Genomic DNA, 26,506 nt, shown 5'->3' with positions numbered 1-26,506 from the left:
ATGTAGGATGCCCCTAGATTCAATCTCCAGTCTAAAAAAAGCCAGGTATGGTAGTACACATTTGTAATCCCAGTACTTGGGAGGCTAAGACAGGATCATAGGTTCATGGCCAGCCTCAGCTACTTAGTGAGGCTCTCTGAAATTTAGTGAGACCCCTTTCAAAATAAAAAATAGGGCTTAGTGTGTAGCTCAGAGGTAGAATGCTCCAGGGGCCAATGTCCAGTTCTTAAAAAAAAAGATCTTGAAATAAAGATTTTGAAATAAAAATTAGCTAGGCTAATTATTCTGCATTTTGACTTCCTTCACCCACACACCAGATATGATTCGGCAACATTTTAAAGATCTGCATTGCTGTTTCCAATGATGTGACTGACAAGGTGTTCTCAAACAGCAATAGAAGAATCTAATAGGAACCCTTAAGGATTGGTTTGATGAGCATGTCTGTGATGTGCAAGGAGGGGACCTGGTAGAAGAAAAAGTGTTTACTTCTGTTTACTTCTATTAATGAATAATCAGGACTAATTTTCAAGCATTTTCTACCTCTCTAAAGAAGTTCATTCAAACCAAGGCTCCACCTGTGGATGCTAGGATGTCCTGCAGAACTGTGTGTGTGTGTGTGTGTGTGTGTGTGTGTGTGTGTGTGTGTGTGTGTGTGTTTGGGACGATGACTTCAGGGGCACCTTCAGCCCTATACGTGCACAGTATATGTACACAAGGATGACCACTAGGCTCTCTAAACAAAAATGAAAATGTGGTCCAGGAAAACATCTTTGTGTGGCTCTGGGAGCTACTGTTTAATGCTGAAATATGAACCGTAATCAGATAATGGAGCAAAAGAGAATATTTGAAAATGGGACTGTCCTGTGTCACAGGACATACTATCTCCACAGTTTCCAATTTTAATCCATTCACATTATTTTTCTCAGGGCTGTTGGAGGACACACATGCCCTCGTGGCCGACTGTCAGGCCACACTTTGCCTGAGAAGTTTAGCGCGGCATCAGGGAAGCCAGACGCTCTATTAAGCGTTCTCCAAGGTTGGGCGTGCAACAACAGGAGAGCAGGGCTTGCTCTTGGCGCCCATCTCGTCTCCCAGCACCACCAGAAGGCTGCAGGAAAGAGTTTTGTGCAGTTCTAATTGTAGTGCTTGCAGACCATACTCATGGGCAAAAATTAAAAAAAAAAAAAAAAAAACCAAGGCAGAAAACTGCTCATATTGAAGATGGCAGAGGGAGATACACTGTCACTGCTCCTCTCTCAAATCAACGGAGACGATAAGAAAATAAAGGAAAAGAGCTGCGTTCCATTGAAAGTAGGAATGACCTCCAACTCGAAGCCACAGAGCTTGCCTGGGGGCGGATGTCACACCTCCTGGAGGGGTTCCCCAGGAGATGCTGCCGAGGACAGCACTTGGTGTCCTGTCCACAGGAAAAGCCACACTTTGTTTCTGGCCCCTGAAAATGTGCACTTTGCATATGAGGCTAGTTGAGGCCTTGGGCTCTTTCCCCCTATTAGCTGACACTGTAAAAGGTTTGTTAGAGCAGAGTGTGACCACACCTGTGCTACCCTGACGAGAAGTCCCAGAGTGAGGCCTTCATGTGTGTGACGAGTCAAGGAGGTAGGGAGATGGCATGGTCCCTTTTACTGAAAGGAAAACGTGCAGAGGTCTCCAGGTATGATGTTACGGCACAGACCCAAGCCAGTGGGCTGAGAGTCAGAGAGCGGCAGAGGCTAAAGGGTGTCCGTCTCCTCTTACATCTGTCCCCGCCATCCTGGGCAACCTAATAGATGCTCCTTAGCTGAGAATGCTCAAATAGTACCTTCTGGGTAACACCTGAATTTCTGGGGTGATGTTTGTGGATTATTTCAGTAACTGAGGTATATTAACAGTAAAAAGTCACTCCTGTCTGCTTTTTCCTCTAACCCTTCAGTTGTTAGGGCTCACATTTCTATGACTAGTCTAGAGCAATAATTATTTTTCAAGAGTATTCTAGATGCGGACCCATGGTTTCTTTTATAACTGTTTATTTTCACAGCTGATTCGTTTAAAGAAAAGCTCATTTGTAACCTCGTGGGTTACACAGGTTCAGAAGCTCTCCAGCCTCAGGGAACAGGTGGGTCGCCATGATGTAACACCTCTCACCAGCAGGTGGCGCTCCTCACTAGTTTATGTCCACACTTAAGTGGACAGCCGTACACGGTCATTCTCTAACATTTCCCGGTTCTGATTAGGGGACCCTCTAAGGACAAACCCCACGGCGATGGGGACGGGGCAATTAAAACAGCCGTGGCACTAGCCTGGCATGCCAACATTCAGCAAGGCAGCTCCTGAAGTCAGCACTGACAGGAGGTGAGTCGGGCTGACCTTGAGCTCACGCCCCACGCAGCACTGTGGGGCTCCCCTTGGCCGTCTAGCTGGTGACACACCTGGTGCCTCCGCCGTTTCCCCGCACCTTACCTCTGATTGTGCTTTCGCTTCCTCAATGAGAGTCAGGACAGTGGATTTTGATCCCACGGAGGATAAAACCGCCTGCAATCTCTGCTGGTCCCCTGCCGAGGTCACCAGTTGATCCAGACTAAACAACATAAATATATTTGAAGAACAGCAAAGGAAAAAGCAATTTCCCCATTTTATAAGGATGCCTTTGAAACGCTTCTCCTTCCTACTGCACTGCGGGAACTTTTCTGATCCTCGTGTTTTCTTCTGGTCAAGAACTGGACACTGAATGGGGAGACCCTTCACTGGCTGCAACCATGCAGAGTGCTGTGGGTCCTGGGTCCCTCCAAGATGTTAGGGGAGCTGGCCGGGTGCCGGATGCACATACCTATAATCCCAGCCACTTGGGAGGCTGAGACTGGAGGATTGCAAATTCCAGACTAGCTATAACAAGACCCTGTCTGCAAATACAAAATAAAAGGAGGCTGGGGTGTAGCCCAGTGGTAGAGGACTGTGGGTTCACTCTCCAGTCACCACTCACACACCCCCGTCAACACAGACACACACACAAAAGACATAAGGGAGCCTGGCACGTGGCACATGCCTCTCCTCCCTTGTACTTGGGTGGCTGAGACAGGAGGATCACAGGTTTGAGAACAACCACAGCAACAGTAGGGAGAATCCTAGCAAACTAGCAAGACCCTGTTTTTTTTTTTTTTTTTGTTTGTTTGTTTTGTTTTGTTTTGTTTTTGGTGGTACTGAGGATTGAGCCCAGGCACATTCTACCTCTGAGCTATACCCCCAACTCTATTTTTTATTCTTTATTTTGAAATAGGGTCTCATTTAGTTACGGAGGGCCTCACTAAGTAGCTGAGGGATGGCCACGAACCCAGGTTCTCCTGTCAGCCTCCCAAGCACTGGCATTACAAATGTGCACCACCATGCCTGGCTTAAGACCCTGTTTTAAAACAAAAAATAAATAAAATAAAATAAAAAGAGCTGGAGGGATATCTTGGAGATAGAATGCCCCTGGGCTCAATCCCTAGTACTTAAAAAATGTTAGGGGACCAAAGTAGTGTCCGGTGTTCAAGAGAACACAGGAAACTTCTGACATATTTAAAAATGCCCAATATATAAGCTCAAGCGAAGCACTTTAAGAATACACGATGCCTTCCCGTTTACCCCATCACCTCCAGAGGCCCACATTGTCCGAGGCTTCGCCCTGCGCCTCGCCTCCACATGCCGCCCAGGGCCTGAGCAGCGCGCTTCGCAGAGCAGCGTCTCCAAACTCTTCCTCCCTGGCACTTTTTTGTTTTCAATAAATGACACTGAAAACAGAGGTGGCTAAATGCGTCATGTACTTGGGATTGGATTCTGGAATACAAACAGGGACTCGTGCAGTGAAGCCCAAGTAGAGACTATGGTTCAGTTAACAGGATCATGATCATTTGATGTTCATCTTTCTTGGTTATGGGAGCTGCTCACATTAGGAAGAGCTGGGTGAGAGGTACCTGGGAACTTCTGTTCTACCACTGCAATTTTTCTATAAATTTAAAACTATTGTAAACTAAAGCAAGTTAATTAATTAATTTCCTGCAGTATTGGGGATTGAACTCAGGGGTGTTCTACCTGTGGGTTATACCCCCAGTCCTATTTTTTTTTAACTATTTATTTATTTGCAGCACAGGAGAGTGAACCCAGGGGCATTCTACCTCAAAGCTATACCCCCAGACCTATTGTTTTTCTTTATTAGGAAACAGGTTCTCACTGGGTAGCAAAGGGCCTCACTAAGTTGCTGAGGCTGACTGTGAACCTGGATCCACCTGTCTCAGCCTCCCAAATGCTGGGATTACAATTGTACGCCACCACGCCTGGCTATCCTTTATTTTGAAACAGGGTCTCACTAAGTTGCAGAGGGCCTCACAAAGTAGCTGAGGCTGGCTGCGAACCTTCGATCCTCCTGTCTCAGCTTTCCAAGTATTGGGATTACAAGCATACACCACTACACCCGGCCAAAGCAAGTGTATATATATATATATATATATATTTTTTTTTTCCCCCCCCGCGGTACTGGGGATGGAACCCAGAAGCATTCTACCTCCGAGCAGCACCACCAGCCCTATTTTTTATTCTTTATTTTGAAACAGGGTCTCCCTGAATTGCAAAGGGCCTCACTAAGTAGCTGAGGCTGGCTTCAAATCCACATAATCCTCCTGTCTCAGCCTCCCAAATGTTGGGATTACAAGTGTGTGCCATCACACCCCACTAATGCAAGTTAATTTAAATAGAAGGGAGGGCAGATACTTACCTAACAGACCAGCTTTTTCCAGGAGGCAGGTCCTGAGCCAGTTCGCCCACCTGGCTGGCTGAACTGAGCGTTGCAGGCTCACTGGCTGGGGGGCCGCTTCCTCCTGGACAGGCTCTGTTTCCACTCTTCCCAGGACATGAGAGGGCAGCTGATCCATCCAGGCCTGTGGGGCCTCCCGCTGGGGTGCCAGCAGGGGGGCCAGGGGACCTCCTGGGGACAATCTCTAGCTGGGTTTTGAAGAGCACGGCAGAGGGCCCTGCGGGATAGTCCTCTCCACTGCACAGCTTGTCCAGGTCCGGCATGCTCAAGGCTCTAAGTTCCTGCAGCTTTGAGCGGGACAAGGGTGAGGACTGGGCGTGGCGCACCGAGGACTTGTTTCTCTTGACAGGAGGGGCTGGGGTCACTGTGGAAGTGGGAGTTCCCAAAGGAACGAGAGATCTCTTCTGCTCTGAAGCGGGGCCCTTGTTCCCGGTCTCTGGGGGGTTCTGTCGGGAGATGGTCAGCGTCATACTGGATGGGGACTTGGTCATTTGCGGGAGGAGGGCGCTGGCTTCACTTTGGCTTTCGCTGCAGGAACTCAAGCTGCGTCTCAGTGACCTCGCTGCTGCATCCCCCGGGTAGCCGAGGTTCCCCGAAGTGATGCTGCCAGATGACCGCCTGCCAATCGGAGGCTTAGAGCTTACAGACAAAAACGGGGATGCCCCGGCCCTGGCTGGGAGCCGGTCAGAATTGGCCAGGTTCTCAAAAGACTTGATCCTCTGCTTTACAGAGAAAAATGAGGTAGATTCATGGGGCCAGTTCTGCTCATAGTAGTAATGTCTTCTGGTAACTTTGATTCTGTCTGTGACAAGGCAGCTGGTCTCCTGAAAGGCAGCAGCGTCCCCTTCGTCGGTGGCTGGGATGTTCCTGGACGTTTCCAGCAAAGGCTTTACGCTGTACACACCCTGCCCATTAGCCAGGCTGAGCAGACCACCTTTGGCAGCCTTTGCCTCCGGGAGACCAGCGCTGGCCACAGGGGCCTGGTTGTCCCAAGGAGATGAATGACTAGGAGAAGAATGACCCTCCCGCCCAAAATGACTGGAGAACTGGGCTGGCATGGAGTAGGTCCTGGTGGCTGGCCGTGGTGTGAAGTAGGGATGGTCGTCCCCTGGGGAGCCCGTGGGGATGCCATTCTTGGGCACCTCAAGGGACTCTGCCATCTGGCTCCATCCTCCTGGGGAGGAACCTGCATTTTTAGCAGGTAGTTGAGGGGAGGAGGCAGAACTCAGTCTGGCCACGCTCAAGGGCCGGTGCAGTTCCTGCTCCACCTGGGCGGCAGGAGACTGGCGCGAGGGCGGGCGACTTGGGGGTGACGCCACGGCCTGGTGGACTCTGATTTTCCCCTTCTCCTGACAGTGGCCGGGGGCCAGGCACGCAGCCCGCCTGTCACCTTCGGCAGGCCCACCACCATACATGTTCTTTGGCATTCTTTCAGACACAATCTCAACTATTTTCAGCTGGTTGGTGGTTCTTTCCAGGGGATCGCCAGCGATTCTTTTGCTTTCTTTTTCACTTGTCTCCCTGGATTGGGCTGCTTCCGAGGACCGGGCTGTTGGGCCGGATGTGCGCTGCTCGCTCTGTCTGAGCCCCGCTGGGGACAGACCGCTCCTCGAGGCTGTGGGGCTCCCTGACCCCAGGTCAGCACGGGGCGCCTTGCCCTCCGGTCCACACTTAAGAGGTTTGGGGCTGGCTGGGCATCCACTGCTGGCTCCTGAGTGGATGGCTGTGTGGAACCTATTACATGCCCCTGGCTCAGGTCGAGCCTTGGGGGAGGCCAGGGAAGACCTGCAGGTGCTGATGCTTGAGTCGGATGCCGAGGGCTTCAGTGATGCAGAGGCAGCTGTGGGCGGCCTGCTGTCCAGCACGCACAGGGGGGGCCTGGGGGCGTCTGCTGTATTTATTTCTGGTGCCTCATGGTCAGCCACATACAACTGGGGTGACACCCCTTTAGGAAGCATTTTGTGGGCGGTCTGGGGAGAGGTTAGGGATTTCCTGTGGTCCACTCCACTGGCCGCAGCAGAAGTAGCAGCAGGGGCCTCAGAGGCAACTTTACTTTTGCTTTTGATGCTGAGTTTCTTCAGCTTAGGGCCACATTTGGGTTTCTGGCAGTTACTTAGAAGTGTTTCTGCTGAACTTTTCCTAGTCGAGTCTTGATTTTCCGGGTGCATTTTCAGCGGAGGAGGGCTACTAGGCCTGGCCACCCCCTTTCTGTGATTTGGGCTCAACATCTGAATTTTGGAGTCAGGACTTCTGGCTGATGTCATGGAGAATTCCTTCTCGATTTTGCTCTGCAAATGGGTACCTGAGCTATTTTTATTTATTTCTTTAAACCAGGCCATGATGGGCCTCCTGGAGGTCACTTTGGGTTTCTGCAGTGAGTCCTCTAGGTCTTGGCTTTCGGAGATGTGTAGGTTTGCTAAAGCAGACTCTCCGTTCTCAGGGACAGCCACACCGAAGGCGTGCGCGTTTTCAGTTGTGTTTGCATTTGTGTTTTGCTTATCTGGAGTTTTGTCATCCAGCAAGATAGATCCCACGCCATTTACCATGTTGGGGGGGCTGAATGCGACTGGCAGGTTGCGGCAATGCCCAGCGACTTGAGAAGGCTGGCCGTTTTCCAGGGCTGGGCCAGGGCCAGTGATTTCCATAGCTCCTTCGGCACATAAAGGACTGTCAGTCTGCGAAATGCTGAGGTCCTTGTCATTTGGGCGCTCCTGAGAGCTTGTATCCGGGAGTGAAAACAGCTGGGAAGAGTTTGGGATGGGAGTGCACGGGGCTTTCTCGCAGGAGTTACCTGCAGACCCCCTCGGAGCGCTGTGCTGTCGGGGCAGGACCTTGCCTAAGGCAGGACAGGGTGCGGCCTGAGCCGGACAGGGTTCCACTGTCGGCTCTGGGTGGGGGGAGCCGCCTGCGGAACAAATTTCAATCTGCTCATCTTCAGATTCTGTCGTATCTTCCCTGTGAGAAGACCCACGAGAACGAGGTGGTGACCAGCTGTCCCTGGCCGAGGTGTGTGGGGCTTCGGCGATCGACTCGGGGTCTGATGATGAGTCCTCCACATCCCCATACATGGATGAGAGAGATGGCTCCGTACTGTCGCCCAGGCCCGACATGGAGGTGCTATCTTCATGAAAACTGCTCAAATTCCTAGAGTAGTTGCTCAGAAAGTTTTTGTTCACAGTAAAATGTTTGTCTAGATTAATGGAATCCAAAACCGAAGGCTGGGAGGCCCACGATGGAGGTGGGGGTGGGCCAGCTGCCCGGGCCTTCCTTGGGGAGGGCGTCTGATCGCCCATGGCTGGCTGGGCATGGCAGGAACTGTCAGCTGCAGCTGCTGCTGGAGGCTGGCCCTGAGACCTGCCCTCGGGGACCCCACAGTCTCCTTTCTCAGAAGATGGAGACCTTGCAGCGGCAGCCTCTGACTCCTGGATGAATTTGTCAATGTCAGTCACGGGGCTGTCTCTGCTTCCTGACGGGGAGCAGAGCCCCGAGGCACCGCCACGCGTGTCTGTGTCTTTGGTCCTGGCGGTGGACTCTGTGTCTTCAAGTGGAGTGTCCTGGGAGCTTTTAGGTCCCAGGTCTCCAGTTGCTTTGGGGTCTTTGCTGTGGTTGCCTGGAGTTCCTCGACTCCTCTCCTGGGGTGCAAGGGGGTCTCGCAGCAGGACGACACTGGATGGAGTTGCTCCCTCACCCCCAGGGGCAGCTGCCTTCCTGGTGCTGCCTGGAGAGCTGGCCCCCGGCATGGCCCAAGTCTGGCTGAGGTCAGGAGGCGCCTTTTCCCCAAGGGCCCTGCTATGCTGAGGTTTCACTGCAGGTCCGCCCTGGGCCTCGGGCTCCGTGACCCTGGGCAACGTGGGCCAGCTGGCCTGCCCAGCGTCTGTGGAGGTCTTGCTGGGGTCGAGATGAGCGGTCCCCTTCCTTCCCGGGGAAGGGAGGAGAGCTGGGGAGCTGTTTGGTCCTGTGTGGAGAATAAACAGAAGGTGGAGTGGTAGGGGAGAAGGGGAAAATGTGAGAAAACAGAGCCTCTCAGTCAAAAAAAAAAAATTGTAAACAATCTCAGCACTTTTCTCTTTTCCAGAAGGATTGCACGTGGGCCCTCTCTTCTGTTTTTGTCTGTCAAATCAGAGTGCTTGCATCTTGCAAACACCACCCTGCTTTAATCACCTAACATAACTCAGACTCGCCGGAGGATGAACGTTCGAGCCTGACCATTTTTTTTTCTCTCGGCGACTTTTTAAGGATGGGGGACACCGGAAATTCTTCCCTGGGCTTCTGTACGCGATCCGCTCTCTGGTGGCAGGAGCCGCAGGAGGAGTGAGGCTGTCGGTCTGATCCTCAGCTCCGCAGAGGTCTCGAGTCTCTCCCGGTCCCGCCTCTGGCCCGTCCTGAGCGGGCTGCCCCTCAGGTTGTGGGATGGGAGGGACGTGGCGCAGTGTAAAATAGTCTACGCTCCAAACTCAACGGGCTTCCTTTTTGGCACAGGAGACGAGGCTACCCGGGGACAACAGGACTCTGCCGATGGGGTCCCCGTCCGCGCGGAGCCCTAGCTCTGTGCTGATGAGCGGGGAGAGCCAGACGCCTACAGTATCCCAGGAAGCCTTGAGAGAGGAGCTGGGGAACTTGAGTGGGGCTCTCCGGGGACACTTTGGTCAGAGTGTAAGGAAGAAGGCGAGGAAGGCAACAGAACGAGAGCGGAGAGGTAAGAGCACAAACACGCGGCGGCGGCAGGGGAAGGACAGCGGGAAGTCGAGTCACCCATGGGATGGGCTCCAGGAGCCACTCTGTCCTGGAAGTGCTTCCTCAGAAGGCCCTGCACACTCTTGGGCTAATCTGTCCACCTCTGGCACAGAGCACCTTGCAACAGGGGGGGAACTGGCACAGAAAAGAACACAGGGTTAGCTATTAGGGTCACAGGTTGGCGTGCAAAGCTCAGTCACACGAAAGCCCTTGGTTTGAGCAGAGGGGCCACCCCACATGCACATCCATCCACATCGCTCACACTGCAGCATCTTAACTGGGCATCGTTTTTTTCCCCCCTCTCTTGATGTTCCATTGTGAATCGTTATAAACCACAGTGATTTAGCGCCATGCTAATGGGCTCTTCAATAATGAAGCATCAGCAGCCTGCTGAGACTTCTCCATGCAGGTACTTTCCCCTCAACACTGTGGGGCGGGTCCTGTGACCCTCTGCCTCGGGAAGGCGAAGCCGAGTCACCGAGTGGGCCAGCAACATGCCTGGGCTCACAGGTCTTAGGTGGTCGAGCCAGGAGTCGTCCCAGGAAGCTGGATCCACAGCCCACGCTGAGTGAACCCCAACCATGTGGCCCCGTGTTGACACACGTGGTAATAGGAAGGGCGTCCATGAGGCAGGCGCCTGCCAGAGCCTCCCCGGTGTTCGCCCCGCTCGACCTTCCCTGAACTGCCCTAAGCTTCACTTTCCGCTTCTGCTGACACCAAATACAAGGGAAAGCGGCACGGAGACGAAGGAGGGACGAAAGCTGGGTTTTAAGTTTCAGATTCACCCACTGAACACACCCTATCAGGCAATTTTGATTAGCAATCTGACCTACTGCCAAGTGCCTACCTCCAAAGGGTTTTATAAGAGGAAGATGATATTACAAGGAGGTGGCCTTTCTGTCACCTTTCAAAATAATGCCCCATTTGGAAACCCCTACATGCGCAGGAACAGGTCACTACCTGGGTGAAAGACCCAGTGGCCTTTGCCGGAGAAGCCGTATGTGGAACGAGTGGGAGGACATCAGTGCGGCTTCCTCACGGGGAGGCTGCGGAGTGGCTGGGTGCAGGATGGCTGCGCTAGTCACCCAGGTGAGGGGACAGTCCTGTCACCCCAGCAACCTGCACAAACAAGTCTACATGGATGTACCAGGCACAAAACGTCATTAGAAGCTGGTGACCACTAGAGAGTTTTTTTTTAAATAAAAGAAACCATAGCCGGGCGTGGTGGCGCACGCTTGTAATCCCCGCGCTTGGGAGCCTGAGACAGGAGGATCGCGCAGGTTTGAAGCCAGCCTCAACTATTTAGTGAGGCTCTCAGCAACTTAGTGAGACCCTGTTTCTAAATAAAGTATAAAATAGGTCTGGGAGTGTAGCCCGGAGGTAGAAATGCCCCTGGGATCCACCCCTAGTACTGCAAAAAATAAATAAATAAATAAATAAATAAATAAATAAATAAAAAATAAAAAGAAAAGAAAAAGAAAAATTGTGTATATGTGTAACATGCATAATATATATGTACATATATATGTATATTACTGAATACATTTTATAGTCTAGGCAGATAAACATACAAGTTTTTCTTTGAAAAATCACTTATGTGTATACAATTTAACTTTTTTGTGTGGTACTAGGGATTGAACCCAGGGGCATTCTATCTCTCAGCCACATCCATAGCCCTATTTTATTTTATTTTATTTTATTCTGAAACAGGGTCTTGCTAGGTTGTGCCTCCTCTTTCAGCCTTCCAAATCCTGAGATTACAGGCTGTAACAATTGTGTGTGTGTGTGTGTGTGTGTGTGTGTGTGTGTTTGTTGTGTACTAGACAGCGTTCCAAGTGCTATACAGGAAAAACTTCATTGATTAATCTAAAGCCCCACGACGTGGTCACCTAGATGAGTCGCTTACTGGTCCAATTCTGAAGCTTGGATTTGAGCGTAGGCAGCTCGCGGCGATGCCGACGAGCTTCACTGTGTATTGTTTTGGAAACTTAAATTTTTGTGTGTGGCCTGGGATTGAACTTGGGGGCACTCTACCACTGAGCTATACCCCAATCCTTTTTGTTTTGAAACCAGGTGTTGACCTTGAAACTGTCGTCCTGTCTCAGCCTCCCAAGTACTGGGATTATAGTCACTAAGTTGCTGAGCGCCTCACTAAGTAGCTGAGGCTGGCTTCGAACCTGTGAAATCTTCCTGCCTCAGCCTCCCAAGCGCTGGGATTACAAGCGTGCGCCACCACGCCCGGCTAGAGACATGTTTTGAAGAGAATCCTTCCTATACATCGGAAAAACACTACAGGAAAGAAGCACATTGAGCAGCAGCCAAGTTCTCACCGGGACTGACTGGTGACAGAGAACCTTTTCCTTTTTGTACTGGGGATTGAACCTAGGGGTGAACTACACTCTAAATTGCTAAAAGTCTCTCAAGTTGAGGCTGGCCTCAAACCTGTGATCCTCCTGTTTCAGCCTACCAAGTGCTGGGATTACAGGCATGTGCTACCATGTCTGTCCAGTACAGATAGTGGGTTTTTTTTTTATGGTGGTACTGGGGATTGAACCCAATATTCTACTCCTGAGGCTGTCCTTGAATCTACAATCTTTTTGCCTCAGTTTCCAGATTACAAGGATTGTAGGTCTGTGCCACATGTACAGGAGTCAGAAGCTCTGAAGAATTTTAGGGAGCAGGTAATTTATTTATTTATTTATTTTTTGTGGTGCTAAGGGTTGAACCTAGAGCTTTGCTCATGGTAGGAAAATTCTATACCGCGGAGCTCCATCCCTAGATTTTTTTTTTTTTTCCCAGTACTGGGGATGGAACCCAGGGGCATTCAACCTCCAAGCTACGCCCCCAGCCCTATTTTTTATTCTGTATTTTGAAACAGGGTCTCACTGAGTTGCAGAGGGCTCACTAGGTAGCTGAGGCTGCCCAGGAACCGTGATCCTCCGGTCTCAGCCTCCCGAATGCTGGGATGACGAGCGTGCGCCACCAAGCCCGGCTGGCCCAGTTGTTCTTTTTAAAATTTCTTTTTTTCAGACAGGATCCCACTAGATTGCTGAGGTTGGCTTCAAACTTGCAATCTTCCTGTCTTGACCTCCTGATTAGCTGGGGTTACAGGCATTCAATAGGAGGCTCAGTTTAGGACCAATAAATTTAATATGATGGATCCAATTCTTCAGATACGCCTCCTAAGCCAGTGTGCCACTACAACTCTAACATCAATCCTTTTTTTTTTTTTTTTTTTTTTTTTGTGGGTCTGGGGATGGAACCCAGGGGCATTTCACCAGAAGCCACACCCCCTGCCCAATATTTTATTCTATATTTTGAAACAGGGTCTGAGTTGTGGAGGGCCTCGCTTCGTAGCTGAGGCTGTCCGCGAACCACGATCCTCCGGTCTCAGCCTCCCAAATGCTGGGATTACAAGCGTGCGCCACCACGCCCGGCTAACATCAATCCTTTTAATGAAGGCTTACATTTAATTCCAGTGCTTGGGAGGCTGAGACTGGAGGGTTGCAGGTTCAAGAACAGCCTCAGCAACATAGTGAGATTCTCAGCAACCTAATGTGAACCTGCTTCTAAACAAAAAATAAAAAAGACTTGGGGTGTGGTGCAGCTCAGAGGTAGGATGCCCCTGGGTCCAATCCCCAGTGCCCCACCCCACAAGAATTAACTGATAACCAACATATTATGTTTCAATGTGAGTTAGATGATAATTAGAAATAGAATATATATTAAATGTCAGTTCCTGGTACTTGTATTTACTGGATCCTAAGGACCCTTCCTTGGGCTGGCCTGGTTGCCTGAGGGAAGTCAGGGAAAGATAGGGTCTCAGAACACCTGCTGTGGGGCTGGGGAGGGCGGCTCAATGTTCCTCTACATGGAATACAACTCAAGAGAAGTTTACATGTATAAACCCACTTATTTAAAGCCGGGCATGGTGGCGCACGCTTGTAATCCCCGCGCTTGGGAGGCTGAGACAGGAGGATCACACGGGTTCGAAGCCAGCCTCAGCTACTTAGTGAGGCTCTCAGCAACTTAGTGAGACCCTGTTTCCAAATAAAATATAAAAAAAGGTCAGGGAGTATAGCCCGGAGGTAGAAAGAAAGCCTCTGGGTTCCACCCCTAGTACCACACACACAAAAAAAACCCCCACTTATTTAAAGTACAGACCCTCAGAATTGAGGATAATTTCATCTCCTAGAATGAGAAAGTCCTCAAGTGGGGAAAAAGGAAAAAAATTTCCTGCATTTAGGTTGCAAATTAGGAAGATATTGGTATCAGTGATTTAAAAAACCCATCCCTTGTCACTTGTCCCCTCCAATTCCAAAGTAAACGTGCATTCCAAGAAAACTTCCAGAGGACCGTCTGGTAGAACATCTACTCTTAAGGTATATGAAGATGCTGGCCTCAGATGAAGCATTATTTTGAAAGGTGACATGGAAGGGTGCTTCCACATGACTGTCTTCCTCAGATAAAACCCCTTTATGTTAGCACACTTTGAAATGAAACCCCTTTTATGTTAACACACTTTGTCGAATTGCTAATGAAAATTGCCTGGTTAGTATTTGTTCAGTGAATGAGTGAACCCGAAAGACAGAAGCCAAGGTGACACCCTCGTCACTGATGGGGACCAAAGAGCCGCAGATCACAAGACACATCAGGGATCTGTGTTCGTTATGTGAGTGGCCAGCAAAGTATGGGGTTCATATTCTGAGGTTCCAATGAGCTATCTCATATCTTTCTACCACCATACTTTCCCAACCAATCAGAAAGCAGAAACAGCCAGAGGTAAAGACATGCGGACAGCTGCAGAGAGACCTCCACCCCCAGGGGCTGCCATGGTGATGGCCAGCCACTGAGGGAAGTGCTCCTGCCAAGGTGCAATTTGTGTGTGTGTGTGTGGGGGTACTGGGCATTGAACCCAGGGATGTCCTACCTCTGAACTATACCCTCAAACCTATTTTATGTTTTATTTTGAAACGGGTCTCTCTAAGTAGCTGAGGCTAGCCTGGAACCTGTGATCCTACTGTTTCAGCTTCCCAAGTACTGGGATTACAGGCATGCACCAACACACTCGGCTCAAAGTGTAAATTTAGGATACGGTTTTTCTGGGGGGAGGGTACTAGGAATTGAACTCAGGGGCATTCTACCTCTGAGCTATATCCCCAGCCCTTTTTATTTATTTATTTTGTTTTGAAACTGGATCTTCCTAGGTTGTTGAGAGCCTTGCCATGTTGCTGAGGCTGCCCGTGAACCTGTGATCGATCCTTCTGTCTCAGCCTCCCAAGTATTGGGATTACAGGTGTGTGTCACCACACCTGGCTTTAGGATATGAATCTTTAATCTCCACTGACAAGACAGCTAAGTCACGTGATTCGGCTTTTAAAATCTCATTCTGCAACATCACCGTGGCTGCCTGCAAGGTGGAGGTCTGTACTGGCATTTCTCAGCACACTTGAGTTCTCAGTGCACCGCATGAGCTGTGTTGAGATTCGGTAACGTGGGAAATACTTTTATCTCCTGTCTCATCTGTGTCACAAAATGGGTAACTAGTGCTGATGGCTGAAAAGGGATGCTCTCAACATGGAAATAAAGCTATGAAATTAGACACAATGGTATAGTAAAATTGCTACATGAAGGTAGGCATATAAATGTCACTAATTTGTGTGAGAGGTTTTTCTCCCCTGCTCAAAATTATCCACAGGTAACACTCTTCTTAGTATATCTGCCTTCCCATCTTTACACTTAACAAGTGGTCAGTCATCTTACCCGGCACAGGTTGCTGTTCTGGCTCTGATGCAGCTTCGGGTGGGTTCTCTGTGTAGGGTCTGGTGTCTGGGTGGGATGGGGTATTGGCTGGGCCGCAGTTGGGGGAGGTGCGTCCATCCCCAGTGCTCGACTTCCCCAGAGGTGCCTGCTGCAATCACAACCACAAGTCACTGTGAATAGCTTCCAGGCTTTCTGAACCATAAGACAACACCATATGTAGAGGAGGGCTGGTTTGGCAAAAGTCAAGAACCCTGGAAGAGGAACCACAAATCTGGGCTCTGAAAGCTACATAGGGAAGCTCTTGCCACACTTTCCTAAGCCTCAAGTTTCTCAACTTTAAAATGAAGAGAACTGGGCATGGTAGTGCACCCTTGTAGTCCTAGTACTTGGGAGGCTGAGACAGGAGGATCACAGGTTTGCTGCCAGCCTCAGTTACTTAGTGAGGCCCTCTGCCAACTTAGTGAGACCTTGTTTCAAAATAAAGAATAAACTTTTTAGTTTGATGCCATCCCACTTGTTAATTCTTGCTTTAATTTCCTGTGTTTTGGAGGTCTTGTTGAGAAAGTTACTGCCTGTGCCTATATATTGGAGTGCTCAGCCTGTGCCCTCCTCTAATAGCTTCATAGTCTCTGGTCTAATTTCTAAGTCTTTGATTCCTGTGCACTAATTTCTAAGTCTTTGATTTCTCACCATCTCAGGTTGATTCCTGTGCATGGTGAGAGGTAAGGATTTAGTTCCATCTTTCTACAAATGGATAGCCAGTTCTCCCAGCACCGTTTGTTGAAAGGCTGTCTTTTCTCCAGCATATGAGTTTGGCCCCTTTGTCAAAGATTAATTGACTCTAGGTATAAAAAGTTTCCTCTCATCAAAGGAAACCATCAAGAACCTAAAGAGGAAGCCTACAGAATGGGAGAAGATCTTTACCAGCCACCACTCTGATACGGGACTAATATCCAGAATATACAAAGAGCTCAAAAGATGCTACACTAGCAAAACAAACAACCCAATCAAGAAATGGGCAACCGAATTGAATAGACACTTCACAAAAGAAGAGACATAAATGGCCAATAGATATGTGAAAAGATGTTCAACATCACTAGCCATTAGGGAGATGCAAATCAAAACTACACTGAGATTCCATCTAACCCCAATCAGAGTGGCAAGCATACAGAAATAAAATAAAAACAAATGCTGGTGAGGATGTGGGGAAAGAGAAAATTTTTTACACTGTTGGTGGGAGTGCAAACTAGTTCAGGTTCTATGATGATCAGTGTGGAGATTCCTTAGAAAACTGGGAATGGATCCACCATATTTTCCAGCTATACTACTACTGGGTATCTTTCCAAAGGAATTGAAATCAGAGAACTACAGTAACGTTTGCATACCCATGTTCATAGCAGCACAATTCGTAATAGCCAAAATATGGAACCAACCTAGGTCTCCACCAACAGATAAATGGATTGCAAAACTATGGGAAATATACACAATGGAATTCTACTCAGCTATAAAGAAGAACAAAATTGTGTCATCTCAAGAAGATGGAAAGACCTGGAGAACATTATGTTAAGTGAGATCAGCCAAGCACAGAAAGAGAAGGGACATATGTTTTCTTTAATAGGCCCAAACTAGGGAGTATTAGGAATACCAGAGGGACTCCAGATAATGGAGAGGAAACCTCAGCAAAACTAGAAAGGAAGGGTAGGAGAGGAAGAAGGCTGAGGTTGATTAATGGAGGAGAAACATTTGAATATGTGTTTAAATGTGAATGTAGCGTGGTCATCCTGGACACTCATTGTTGGGAGGGGGAAGGAGGGTTGGGGGGTGGGGAGGGCACCAAGCACAGTCTGAATGTATTCCAATTTCTATATGATCCAAATAAAAATAAAAAATAAAAAAATAAAGAATAGGGATGAAAGTATAGTTTGGAAGTAGAATGCCTCTAGGTTCAATCTCCAGTATTGAAAAAAAAAAAGAGGGGGTATGATAAGACTTGCCCAGTCTCATCCACAGAGTTTTTATTTTTATTTTATTTTATTTTATTTTAATTTTTGCGGGTCTGGGGATGGAACCCAGAGGCATTTGACCTCCGAGCTACACCTCATGCCCAATCTTTTATTCTTTAATTTGTAACAGGTCTCACTGAGTTGCAGAGGACCTCACTAAGTAGCTGAGGCTGTCCTCGAGCCGCGATCCTCTGGTCTCAGCCTCCCGAATGCTGGGATGACAAGCGTGCGCCACCACACCTGGCTCATCCACAGAGTTTTAAAGAAAAGATGATTAAATGAGAACAGCTATACAAATAGCACATAGAAGGCTAGCGAGATGGACGTACTGTTGTATTAGCGCTGCGGGAGAGGACAAATCTGGGTTAAACAAACAGACATTTAATATTTCAAGTTTTTTTTCTTTAGGCCAGTGTAAATGACTCTGTTTTCCTTTCTTCTATCTAATACTCATTGTAAAAGAGTTTTTTTGAACTTATTAAAAAGTAAATCAAATTTATTTGAAACTTGTCCACTGAGTTAGTGAGTTGTAAGTGTTTTGCAAGTGTTCCAACAGTGGCTATGAAGGAGAGGTGAAAGACATACTGTGTCTCTGAGCAACTCCTGCGAAAAATCATTTAATAAAACGTCAACTCCTGGCTGAGGAGAACCTTCCCAGGGCTCAGCTCAGTTAACTTTCTCTATGTGGATAAGGCATAAATGTGACATAAAACAGCGGGAGAGTTGCACTGTACTATGCAATTATTTTTTAATGGTCCCCGGGACTGAACCCTGGGAAGTTCTAACTCTGAGCTACATCCCCAGCTCTATTTATTTATTTATTTATTTATTTATTTATTTATTTATTTATTTATTTATTTATTTATTTATTTATACTGGGGATTGAACCCAGGCACATTCTATCTCTGAGCTATACCCCCAGCCCTAATTTTTATTCTTTATTTTGAAACAGGGTCTCACTAAGTGGAATACCTCACAAAATGGCTGAGGTTGGCCATGAACCTGCGGTCCTTCTGTCTCAGCCTCCCAAGTACCAGGATTACACATGTGCACCACCATGCCTGGCTCTATATTATTTTCGTTTTGATACAGGGTCTCACTAAGTTTCTGAGGGCCTCATTAAATTGCTGAGGCTTGTCTCAAACCTGCAATCCTCCTGTTTCAGCCTTGTAAGTACTGGGTTTTCAGGTGTGTGCCACCATGGCCACTTTATGAATATACATTTTTTTTTTGTGTGTGGTACTGGAGGTGGAACCCAGGGGCTTTCTACCTCCAGGCTATGTTCCCACACCTATTTTATATTTTATTTGGAAACGGGTTCACTGAGTTAATAAGATCCTCACTAAGTAGCTAAGGCTGGCTTCTAACCTGCATGATCCTCCTGTCTCAGCCTCCCAAATACTGGAATTACAAGTGTGCGCCACCACACCCGGCTCGCTTTATGAATATATTAATAGCCACTGAGTTGTAAAATGAAGTTTTAAAAATGAACAATAAAATAATTCTAACTTATTTGCAACTTAGTAACATAAAACCAAGTTGCTTCTAAGTTCTTTGCAACTCATTGATACCCTGTTTCAAAAAATAAAGAATAAAAACAGGGCTGGGGTGTCGCTCAAATGTAGAATGCCCCTGGGTTCCATCCCCAGTGCCACAAAAACAAATTCTAACTTACTTGCAACTTAGTAACATAAAACTAAGTTGCCTCTAATTTGGCTCATTAAAAACTTCTAAGTGAAGCCAGGCCTGGTGGCGCAGGCTTCTCATACCAGCGCTTGGGAGGCTGAGACAGGAGGACCGCACAGGTTCAAAGTCAGCCTCAGTTACTAAGTGAGGTTCTCAGCAACTTAGTGAGACCTTGTTTCCAAATAAAATATAAAATAGGTCTGGGAGGATAGCCCAGGATAGAAAGCTCCTCAATTCCACACCCAGTACCACCACCACCACCACCACCACAAAAAAATAAATAAATAAAAACTTCTAAGTGAATACATCCCCTTTATTTCATGTGATACTCAAAAGAGTTTGAGTAGCTATAATTACACACAGTCCTCATGGAAATTCACTCCTAACCTGACCCACCGGAGGGGATCACGTAAACTTGAGGGTTGTCCCTACCTGAGCTGACTGAGGCAGACAGCCCCATTCCTATTTACAAAGCAGAAGATGGGGGCTCACAAAGGCTCAGTAACTTTCCCAAAGTCACTCAACGTGTGCCAATGAGACTGTGATGGCGTTGGCATCAGGCCCAGGGCTGGTTTCCCACCTGTGCCAGACTGCCTGTTCGTCATGGGCCACGGGCCCTGATAAGAGTGCATTCATTGTCTTTTGTCTGAATGATCTCATGACTAACAACCTATGCGCCTCTTCAATGAAGGACTCTGCAGAGAGACTCCTGCAATCAGCATCCCTCTGTCAGGCAGTTTCCCCACGCTTCCCAACACACCCCCACATTCATTCACACAATATTCACTTAGAATCAAAGTAAGCAAGAGGCAGTGAGTTACCTGCTCCCCAGTTCCACCTGGCTGAAGGCCAGTGCTGGTCTCTCTGATAGGAGCAGCCTGACCACAGGGTCCACCAGCTCTTCCAGTCAGGCTCCCTGACTCTGGGCCGCTGGGCCTCTTGCAGTGTGGGCTGACCCTGGCCACTGGCTTGTGCCTGGAGGCCAGGTTTTCACTCTTCTGCGGGGGACAGGTAGGGCTGGCCGTGCTCCTTGGATTCTGGGTGTCTGCGTAGACTCTGTATTCCAATTTGGGTGAACTCTTTGACCCTGACAGTTCCTTCCTCCCTGAGCCTCCAGGGCCACTCCTGGGAGCTTCTGCAGAGCCTAGCAAGCTGGATGCCTGGAAAGGAATGCCCGCCCTGCCTTCTCGGATGCTCTCCTCTGAGTTCAGTGAGCTGCCCAGGAGAGGCACGGACGAGGCCTTGCTGACCAGCATTGTCAGGGGTTGCTCCTCTTGCTTGTTGACAACCATGGCCTTGGAAGAGGTCAGCAGGACGTGCCTGGAATCATCCTCTGTCAGAGGCCTTCGGGGACCCGGGATGGCCCCTGGGAGTGAAATGCAATCCCCTTCTCCGTCAAAGTCTTCCTCATCGCTGCCATCGTTGGCGTCATAGCAGCCCACCCGCCTCTGGCGGAGCAGGGGGTTCCTGAGGACCTGCGGGCTTCCGGGGAGACTGGCTTGTCTGGCAACTGCCACCTGCTTATGGAAGAGCCCGGAGGCTCTCTGGCTTCCAAGAGTCACGAGGCTGTTGGCCCTGGCTTTTCCTGGCTCCTTGTGAACTGAAGGGGATGGAGAGAGAAAAGTCAAATGAAACTTGGTTCCCATATGGCCTGGTTCTGAAATCCAACCCCATCACCATACACGTGCATTTCCACATTCACAAACGCCAGACACGAGATAGCCTGGCTTCTTGAGATCTAGATGGAGGGGACCGCTGGCCTGTGCTCCCCATCCCTTTAGCCCTCACCCACTGGGTAATTTAACTTGGGCTATGTGCTTTCTGCAGACGGAAACACACTTCTTTGCTTCCCATGGGGTTGCACTCATTGCTGAGGTCCAGACTGGACGCTGCTGCTGAGAATTCCTCTACAGAAGGACTGGGACCAAGGCCATGCCCACACACCTGGGCCTTCTCATCAGGGGAGATCCCTCCTTCACCTGCAGCAAGTGGTGGATTAACAGGCCCGTCAGCTCATGGAACGCAGTCCAGCGAAGCCTGGGCTGTCCACTTCTCAAAGGTAAAGCAGGTCAACTCCGGCGGGGAGCAGAGAACACACGGGCTGCCCCGTGGTGCTGGGAATCGAACCCAGGGGCACTTTATCTATGTCTTATACCTCAGTCTAATTTTATGTCTGGTCTCACTATGTTGCTAAGGCTGGCCTTGAACTTGTGAACCTCTTGTCTCAGTCTCCCAAGTACTGGGGTTATAGGCATGTGCCACTATGGCCGGCTCTGTAGACTCTATATCATGCTAACTCTGGTGAATAATCACTGCTGGCACCTTTGAGATGGATCTGTTAGAGGCCAGAGCACACTTGGCCATGGCTCCAGACGGGTCAGAGGGGCCTCTTCCAGGAGATTTTCTTGTTTGGACATTAGGAATAAAAAGGAAACCTTGCGAGCAGAAGTCAGAGAAATCAACACAATTCACATCAGATTTTCATCTTATTTTTAATAAGATGATCAGGGAGATTTAAAAAGGGACCTGGAATTTAGCTAGAATTCTCTGAAATGTGAGGGCCTCAGGTGCCCACACTGGTCTGATGCCATAAGGTAATTCAAAATGGCACATTGTAAGTGGCATCTGGAAGGGATCAGGGTTGGCCACCTCCCTCACCTGGGAACAGAATGTGTGCTCAGCCCCTTTACAGTCTACTCGAGGGGCTGCCACTCACACTGGCTCTGTCTACCAAGAGCAAACGGTGCTTTCGTCAGGGTAGAGAGATGGTGTTTGTCCAACCACAGGCATGCCTTAATGGTTTAGATTTAGGATGTGCCTCTAGCTAGCCCCCACAAAAACAAGGCAGCAATGTTGGAAGCAGGGCTTGGCCCCTAAGGAGGAGACCCTGGGGGTGTGGCCCTGGAGATGACCTATTGGCTCCACCTCCCCCCTGCTCTCTCTGCTAATGGCCTCCACTATGTGAGAGCAGAGCTTTGCACGCTCTTTCTCTGCTTCCTACCACTATGGCTTGAACTCTGCAGACGCCAGCCTCACATGGAATAAACTCTCCAAATACTGTGAGCAAATAAAATCTCCAAATACTGTGAGCAAAAAAAACCTTCCTCCCTCTAGGCTATGTAGTAATTTGTCTGCCAGGATTTGACCAGGACAATAGCAGTGAAACTGTTGACTGAGACACATGATCTGTCCAGCTCCCTTTCCATATATATATATATATATATATATATATATATATATATATATATATATATATATATATATATATATATATATATATATATATATGGTACTGGGGTTCCTGGAAGCCCTTCTACCTTCTACCTCCGGGCTACACTCCCAGATCTATTTTTACATTTTTATTTGGAAACAGGGTCTCTTAAGCCAGCGTGGCTGGCTTTGAACCTGCGGGATCCTCCTGTCTCTGCCTCCCAAGTGCGGGGATTACAAGCGTGTGCCACCACACCCGGCTCCCTTTCCATATTTTATTTTATTTATTTTTATCTATTTATTTCTTTGGTGGTACTGGGGTTCCTGGAAGCCCTTCTACCTCTGGGCTACACTCCCAGACCTATTATTACATTTTTATTTGGAAACAGGGTCTCCTAAGCCAGCGTGCACGGCTGGCTTTGAACCTGCGCGATCCTCCTGTCTCTGCCTCCCAAGCGCGGGGATTACAAGCGTGCGCCACCACGCCCGGCCCTTTCCATATTTTAGCACCAGGAACGCTATACCACCATGACCTTCAGTGCAGTAAGCCACCGCTTACTGTAATGCAGAGCCCAGACCCTGCGGGTCTCTCTCCTGCTTACCAGAGGAGCTGGGAGGGAGGCTGCTGTCTTCAGATGCACTGCATCCACTTCCCGGGTGATCCTCGTCCTCGGAGCCGACCACCACAAAGTCTGACAAGGGGCCCTGGACATCGTGGGCAAAGTACTGGGAGAGTTCAGATTCAGAAATCAAGGAGTCCTGTTGGAGAAGAAAACATTAAATATCTATGTTTTCTTGGAAGATACACTGGAAGAAGATTGTCTGAAACAGTAATTACATTCTGTCTTTTCAAGGATACTTAGTTCTAGTCCATGGTCATACAAAACAACTCTGATAGTAAGCACCTGTCTCCATTTACTTTAGGATGGCTAAATGAACTGGAGTAGGACAGGAGAAATGAAAGTAGTAGGTAAAAAGACAAATCGGGAAGAAAAAGGAGACTGTAGTTTTAAGTCTAAAAACTCCTTGATGGCCCCCATCTTCTCCCTGAAGGTTTGTTTTCCTTTCAACCTAAAGGTCCAGGGAATAAAAGGTTTAGTAAATATTGAGCACTATACAACTAGTTAATTGGTGCATATATTTTGTTAGCCTATAGAATCTATGATAGACTGATAAGAGGAGTCTAGGCCTAAATTTATAAGAGATCCAATAAATCCGATGAAGCAAGCTCACCGCTAACATGCCTATCAGCTGCCCACCCCTCATGAAAATCCCCTATACAAGAGTCCTGTTCCGAAGGGTCTCTCTCACTCACTGTGGAGGTGGCCTGCATTCTTCCTTAAAAGTGTATTTCTTACTTTCCTAAATAAACCTCTGTCTGTGTCTCTGACTGACATGTGCTGAAATTCTTTTCTAGCATATACGCCGAGAACCCTGGAAATCCTGAGTTGAGAATCAACCCTTTTCCCATGACATTTCTGGTGGCCCATGTAGAGACCTCAGAGTCAACAGAGGCATCCATTTTAGTAAGTCTACTGAAATGTTTGTGTTTTCTACTTGTGTTTGAATTTTTAGGTGCATGTGTAAACTGTATCATCCACTTTCATGGACCAAAAGACCATAAACTCAGTCTGCCCTATTGGTCATGGCTCCCGTTCTTGGATGGCAGGGGAACTCCCCAAGCCATGAAGATTCAAGTGATAACTGGGTGGCAGCTGACACTGTCCCTGGAGACCTGGTGAGGGTCTTTGAACTCTAAAGCCAGGAAGGAGCTTAGTAGTACCTTTGCCCCTTCTTCCTTACTCTACAACTGCAGAGCTTCATATGGTCTTCTTAGCTGTCTGTTGATATTTTATTGTGTAAACCATGCTTAAAATGTAAGCGACATCTACCAGACCCCCCTTTTTTTGTGGTACTGGGGTGGAACCCAGGGGCTTTCTACCTCCGGGCTATATTCCCAGATCTATTTTATATTTTATTTGGAAACAGAGTCTCACTAAGTTGCTGAGAGCCTAAGTAGCTGAGGCTGCTTCGAACCTGTGCGATCCTCCAGTTTCAGTCTCCCAAGCGCTGGGATTACAAGTGTGCACTGCCATGCCCGGCTATTCCCAGACCCTATTTGAGACTAAGGAAAAAAGTGTTGCTTTAAAAACCAACCAATAGCCAGGTGTGATGGCGCACACTTACAATCCCAGCGCTTGGGAGGCTGAGACAGGAGGATCGCACAGGTTCGAAGCCAGCCTCAGCTACTTAGGGGGCTTTCAGCAACTTGGTGAGACCCTGTTTCCAAATAAAATATAAAATAGGTCTGGGAGTATAGCCCAGAGGTAGAAAGCCTCTAGGTTCCACCCCCAGTATCACCAAAAAAAAATAAATAAATAAATAAATAAATAAAAATAAAACCAACCAATAGCTATGGGACTTGAAGAAGAATTTATTTTTTCTTTTTCTCTTTCTGACCAAAGCCCACTCTCCTTAGAAAATGAGTGCTTGTTCATAAAACACCAAAGATAAGATGCTCCCTTTTAGGCCAACATATGCCATTCCCGGGTCAGAGGGAACATAAATTGCTAGTCTAAAGAAGTGCATATGAGGGGTTGTTCTCCCAGAATTTTGAGCACATCTACATTTTCATTAAATTTGGAGTCCTGAACACATTTTGAAGGGAACTGACCTGGATGTAAGTCAAGGGAGCTACCTTCACTAAGCAACACATATTTATTTTGCGGCACTGGGGGTGTAACCCAGTGGCATTCTACCTCTGAGATGCATCCCCAGTCCTATTTTTATTCTTTATTTGGAAACAGGGTCTCACTGAGTTGCAAAGGGCCTCACTAATTAGCTGAGGCTGTCTACGAACTGAGATCCTCCTGTCTCAGCCTCCTGTATGCTGGGATTACAAGTGTGTGCGACCACACCTGGCTAACACCAAATACCTAGACCCACTATACTTTACTGGCCAATCTTTTGAGATAAATGTGAGCTCTAAACTGTCTCTGTGGAATCACATGTTTTGTGCTCTAGCTAAGCCAGTCTGTGCTACGCAGGTACTGTCAGTGAGGGGGAATTTTCCAGACTTTGCCTTAACTAAAGCATGTTGATTTTTTGCTATATTTTCACCTGATATTTAGGGAAATAAGTGAGTCCAATACTGTCACTTTATATAGATATAGCCAGAAAGAGAATCTATCCCCCTTGTCTGACCTCTGGTCTCAATTAAGGTAAATGTCGAGTGCACAGACGTAAAGAAAAATGGCTCCACCTTTGAGAACAGCAACTGCTACATTTAAGATGTGTTTTGTTATCTAACTTTGTTTTATCTAGGAACATTCTTGGATTTTCAAAGGGAAGTGCTTTTAGGTGTGAAAAGATTTTGTGAGGCAAGATTTTTGTTCTAAATGACTGTTATGAAATATAAAGGAAAATGTGGGGAAAAAATCAAAACATTGAGCAAGTTGTAGAGGGTCTGAAGAAGTTACAAATGGTTTGTGAAGGATAAAACATATGAAAGAAGTTTTGTATGTGTGGTGAAGCTGGTTAGAATGAAAATAAAATTTAAAAAAAGGTTTTCTAGAAGTCAAATATAATGCATTGATTATATGTTTAAAACAATTGGGTTTTCTCAAAATAGTGATCAGTTCTTGGAAAATTTTATAAAAAGTAGCCTAGGAGCTGGGCGTGGTGAAGCACGCTTGTAATCCCCGCGCTTGGGAGGCGGAGACAGGAGGATCGCGCTGGTTTGAAGCCAGCCTCGGTGGCTTAAGAGACCCTGTTTCCAAATGAAAAGGTTAAAAAATAGGTCTGGGAGTGTAGCCCATGGAGTGTATCCCAGAGGTAGAAGGGCTTCCAGGAACCCCAGTACCACCAAAAAAAAAAAAAAAAGTACCCTAGGAGTAAAAGTTTTTGTACTTTATTAAAGCAATTTCCTGTGTTTTCTGCTGTCTCTTTTATATTTGAAACAATATATTTTCTGCTCTTAGCAGCATTTCCAAATAGTTTTCTTAAAGAAAAAAAAGATTGTGTGTTTTATTGAGATAATCTTTTGTGTTTAGTTTGTTAGGCCTTTGATTACTTAAGAAACTTGAGTCAACTGAGTCAGGGTTTAAATGTCTGTGCGCTTTGTAGCCTGTTAAATGATTAATTTATAACTCAGGGTTATAAAAGTTCTTGTAGTATATTTGATAGCCTACATATCTATAATTATATATAACATATATGTATATATATACATACATATACGCATATACACATACACATTTGAGGGCTAAATATGCTGTGTATCTAGGCTTTACCTAAATATTATATGAGTTTATAAAGTTAAAAATAT

The 26,506-nt window shown here is 47.6% G+C and overlaps 1 protein-coding gene across 1 annotated transcript in view; it reads right to left on the bottom strand.

The window, feature by feature from the left end:
* PDZD2 (PDZ domain containing 2) overlaps positions 1-26,506 on the bottom strand; it is a gene marked incomplete at both ends in the record, with an annotated part of 280,449 nt that overhangs the window by 7,956 nt on the left and 245,987 nt on the right. The window contains 7 exons of the mRNA XM_080699919.1: positions 2,458-2,575; positions 4,745-8,738; positions 15,281-15,428; positions 17,613-17,643; positions 19,462-19,586; positions 19,791-20,569; positions 22,782-22,938. Coding sequence (XP_080556045.1) covers positions 2,458-2,575; positions 4,745-8,738; positions 15,281-15,428; positions 17,613-17,643; positions 19,462-19,586; positions 19,791-20,569; positions 22,782-22,938 — 5,352 coding nt within the window. The remainder of the gene's footprint in view (positions 1-2,457; positions 2,576-4,744; positions 8,739-15,280; positions 15,429-17,612; positions 17,644-19,461; positions 19,587-19,790; positions 20,570-22,781; positions 22,939-26,506) is intronic.

Source organism: Muscardinus avellanarius (assembly GCF_963383645.1).
Source record: "Muscardinus avellanarius genome assembly, chromosome: 1".
NCBI classification, from domain to species: Eukaryota; Metazoa; Chordata; class Mammalia; order Rodentia; family Gliridae; genus Muscardinus; species Muscardinus avellanarius.
The sequence above is the reverse complement of the archived record's forward strand: the minus strand, read 5'-3'. Positions and strand labels throughout refer to the sequence as shown.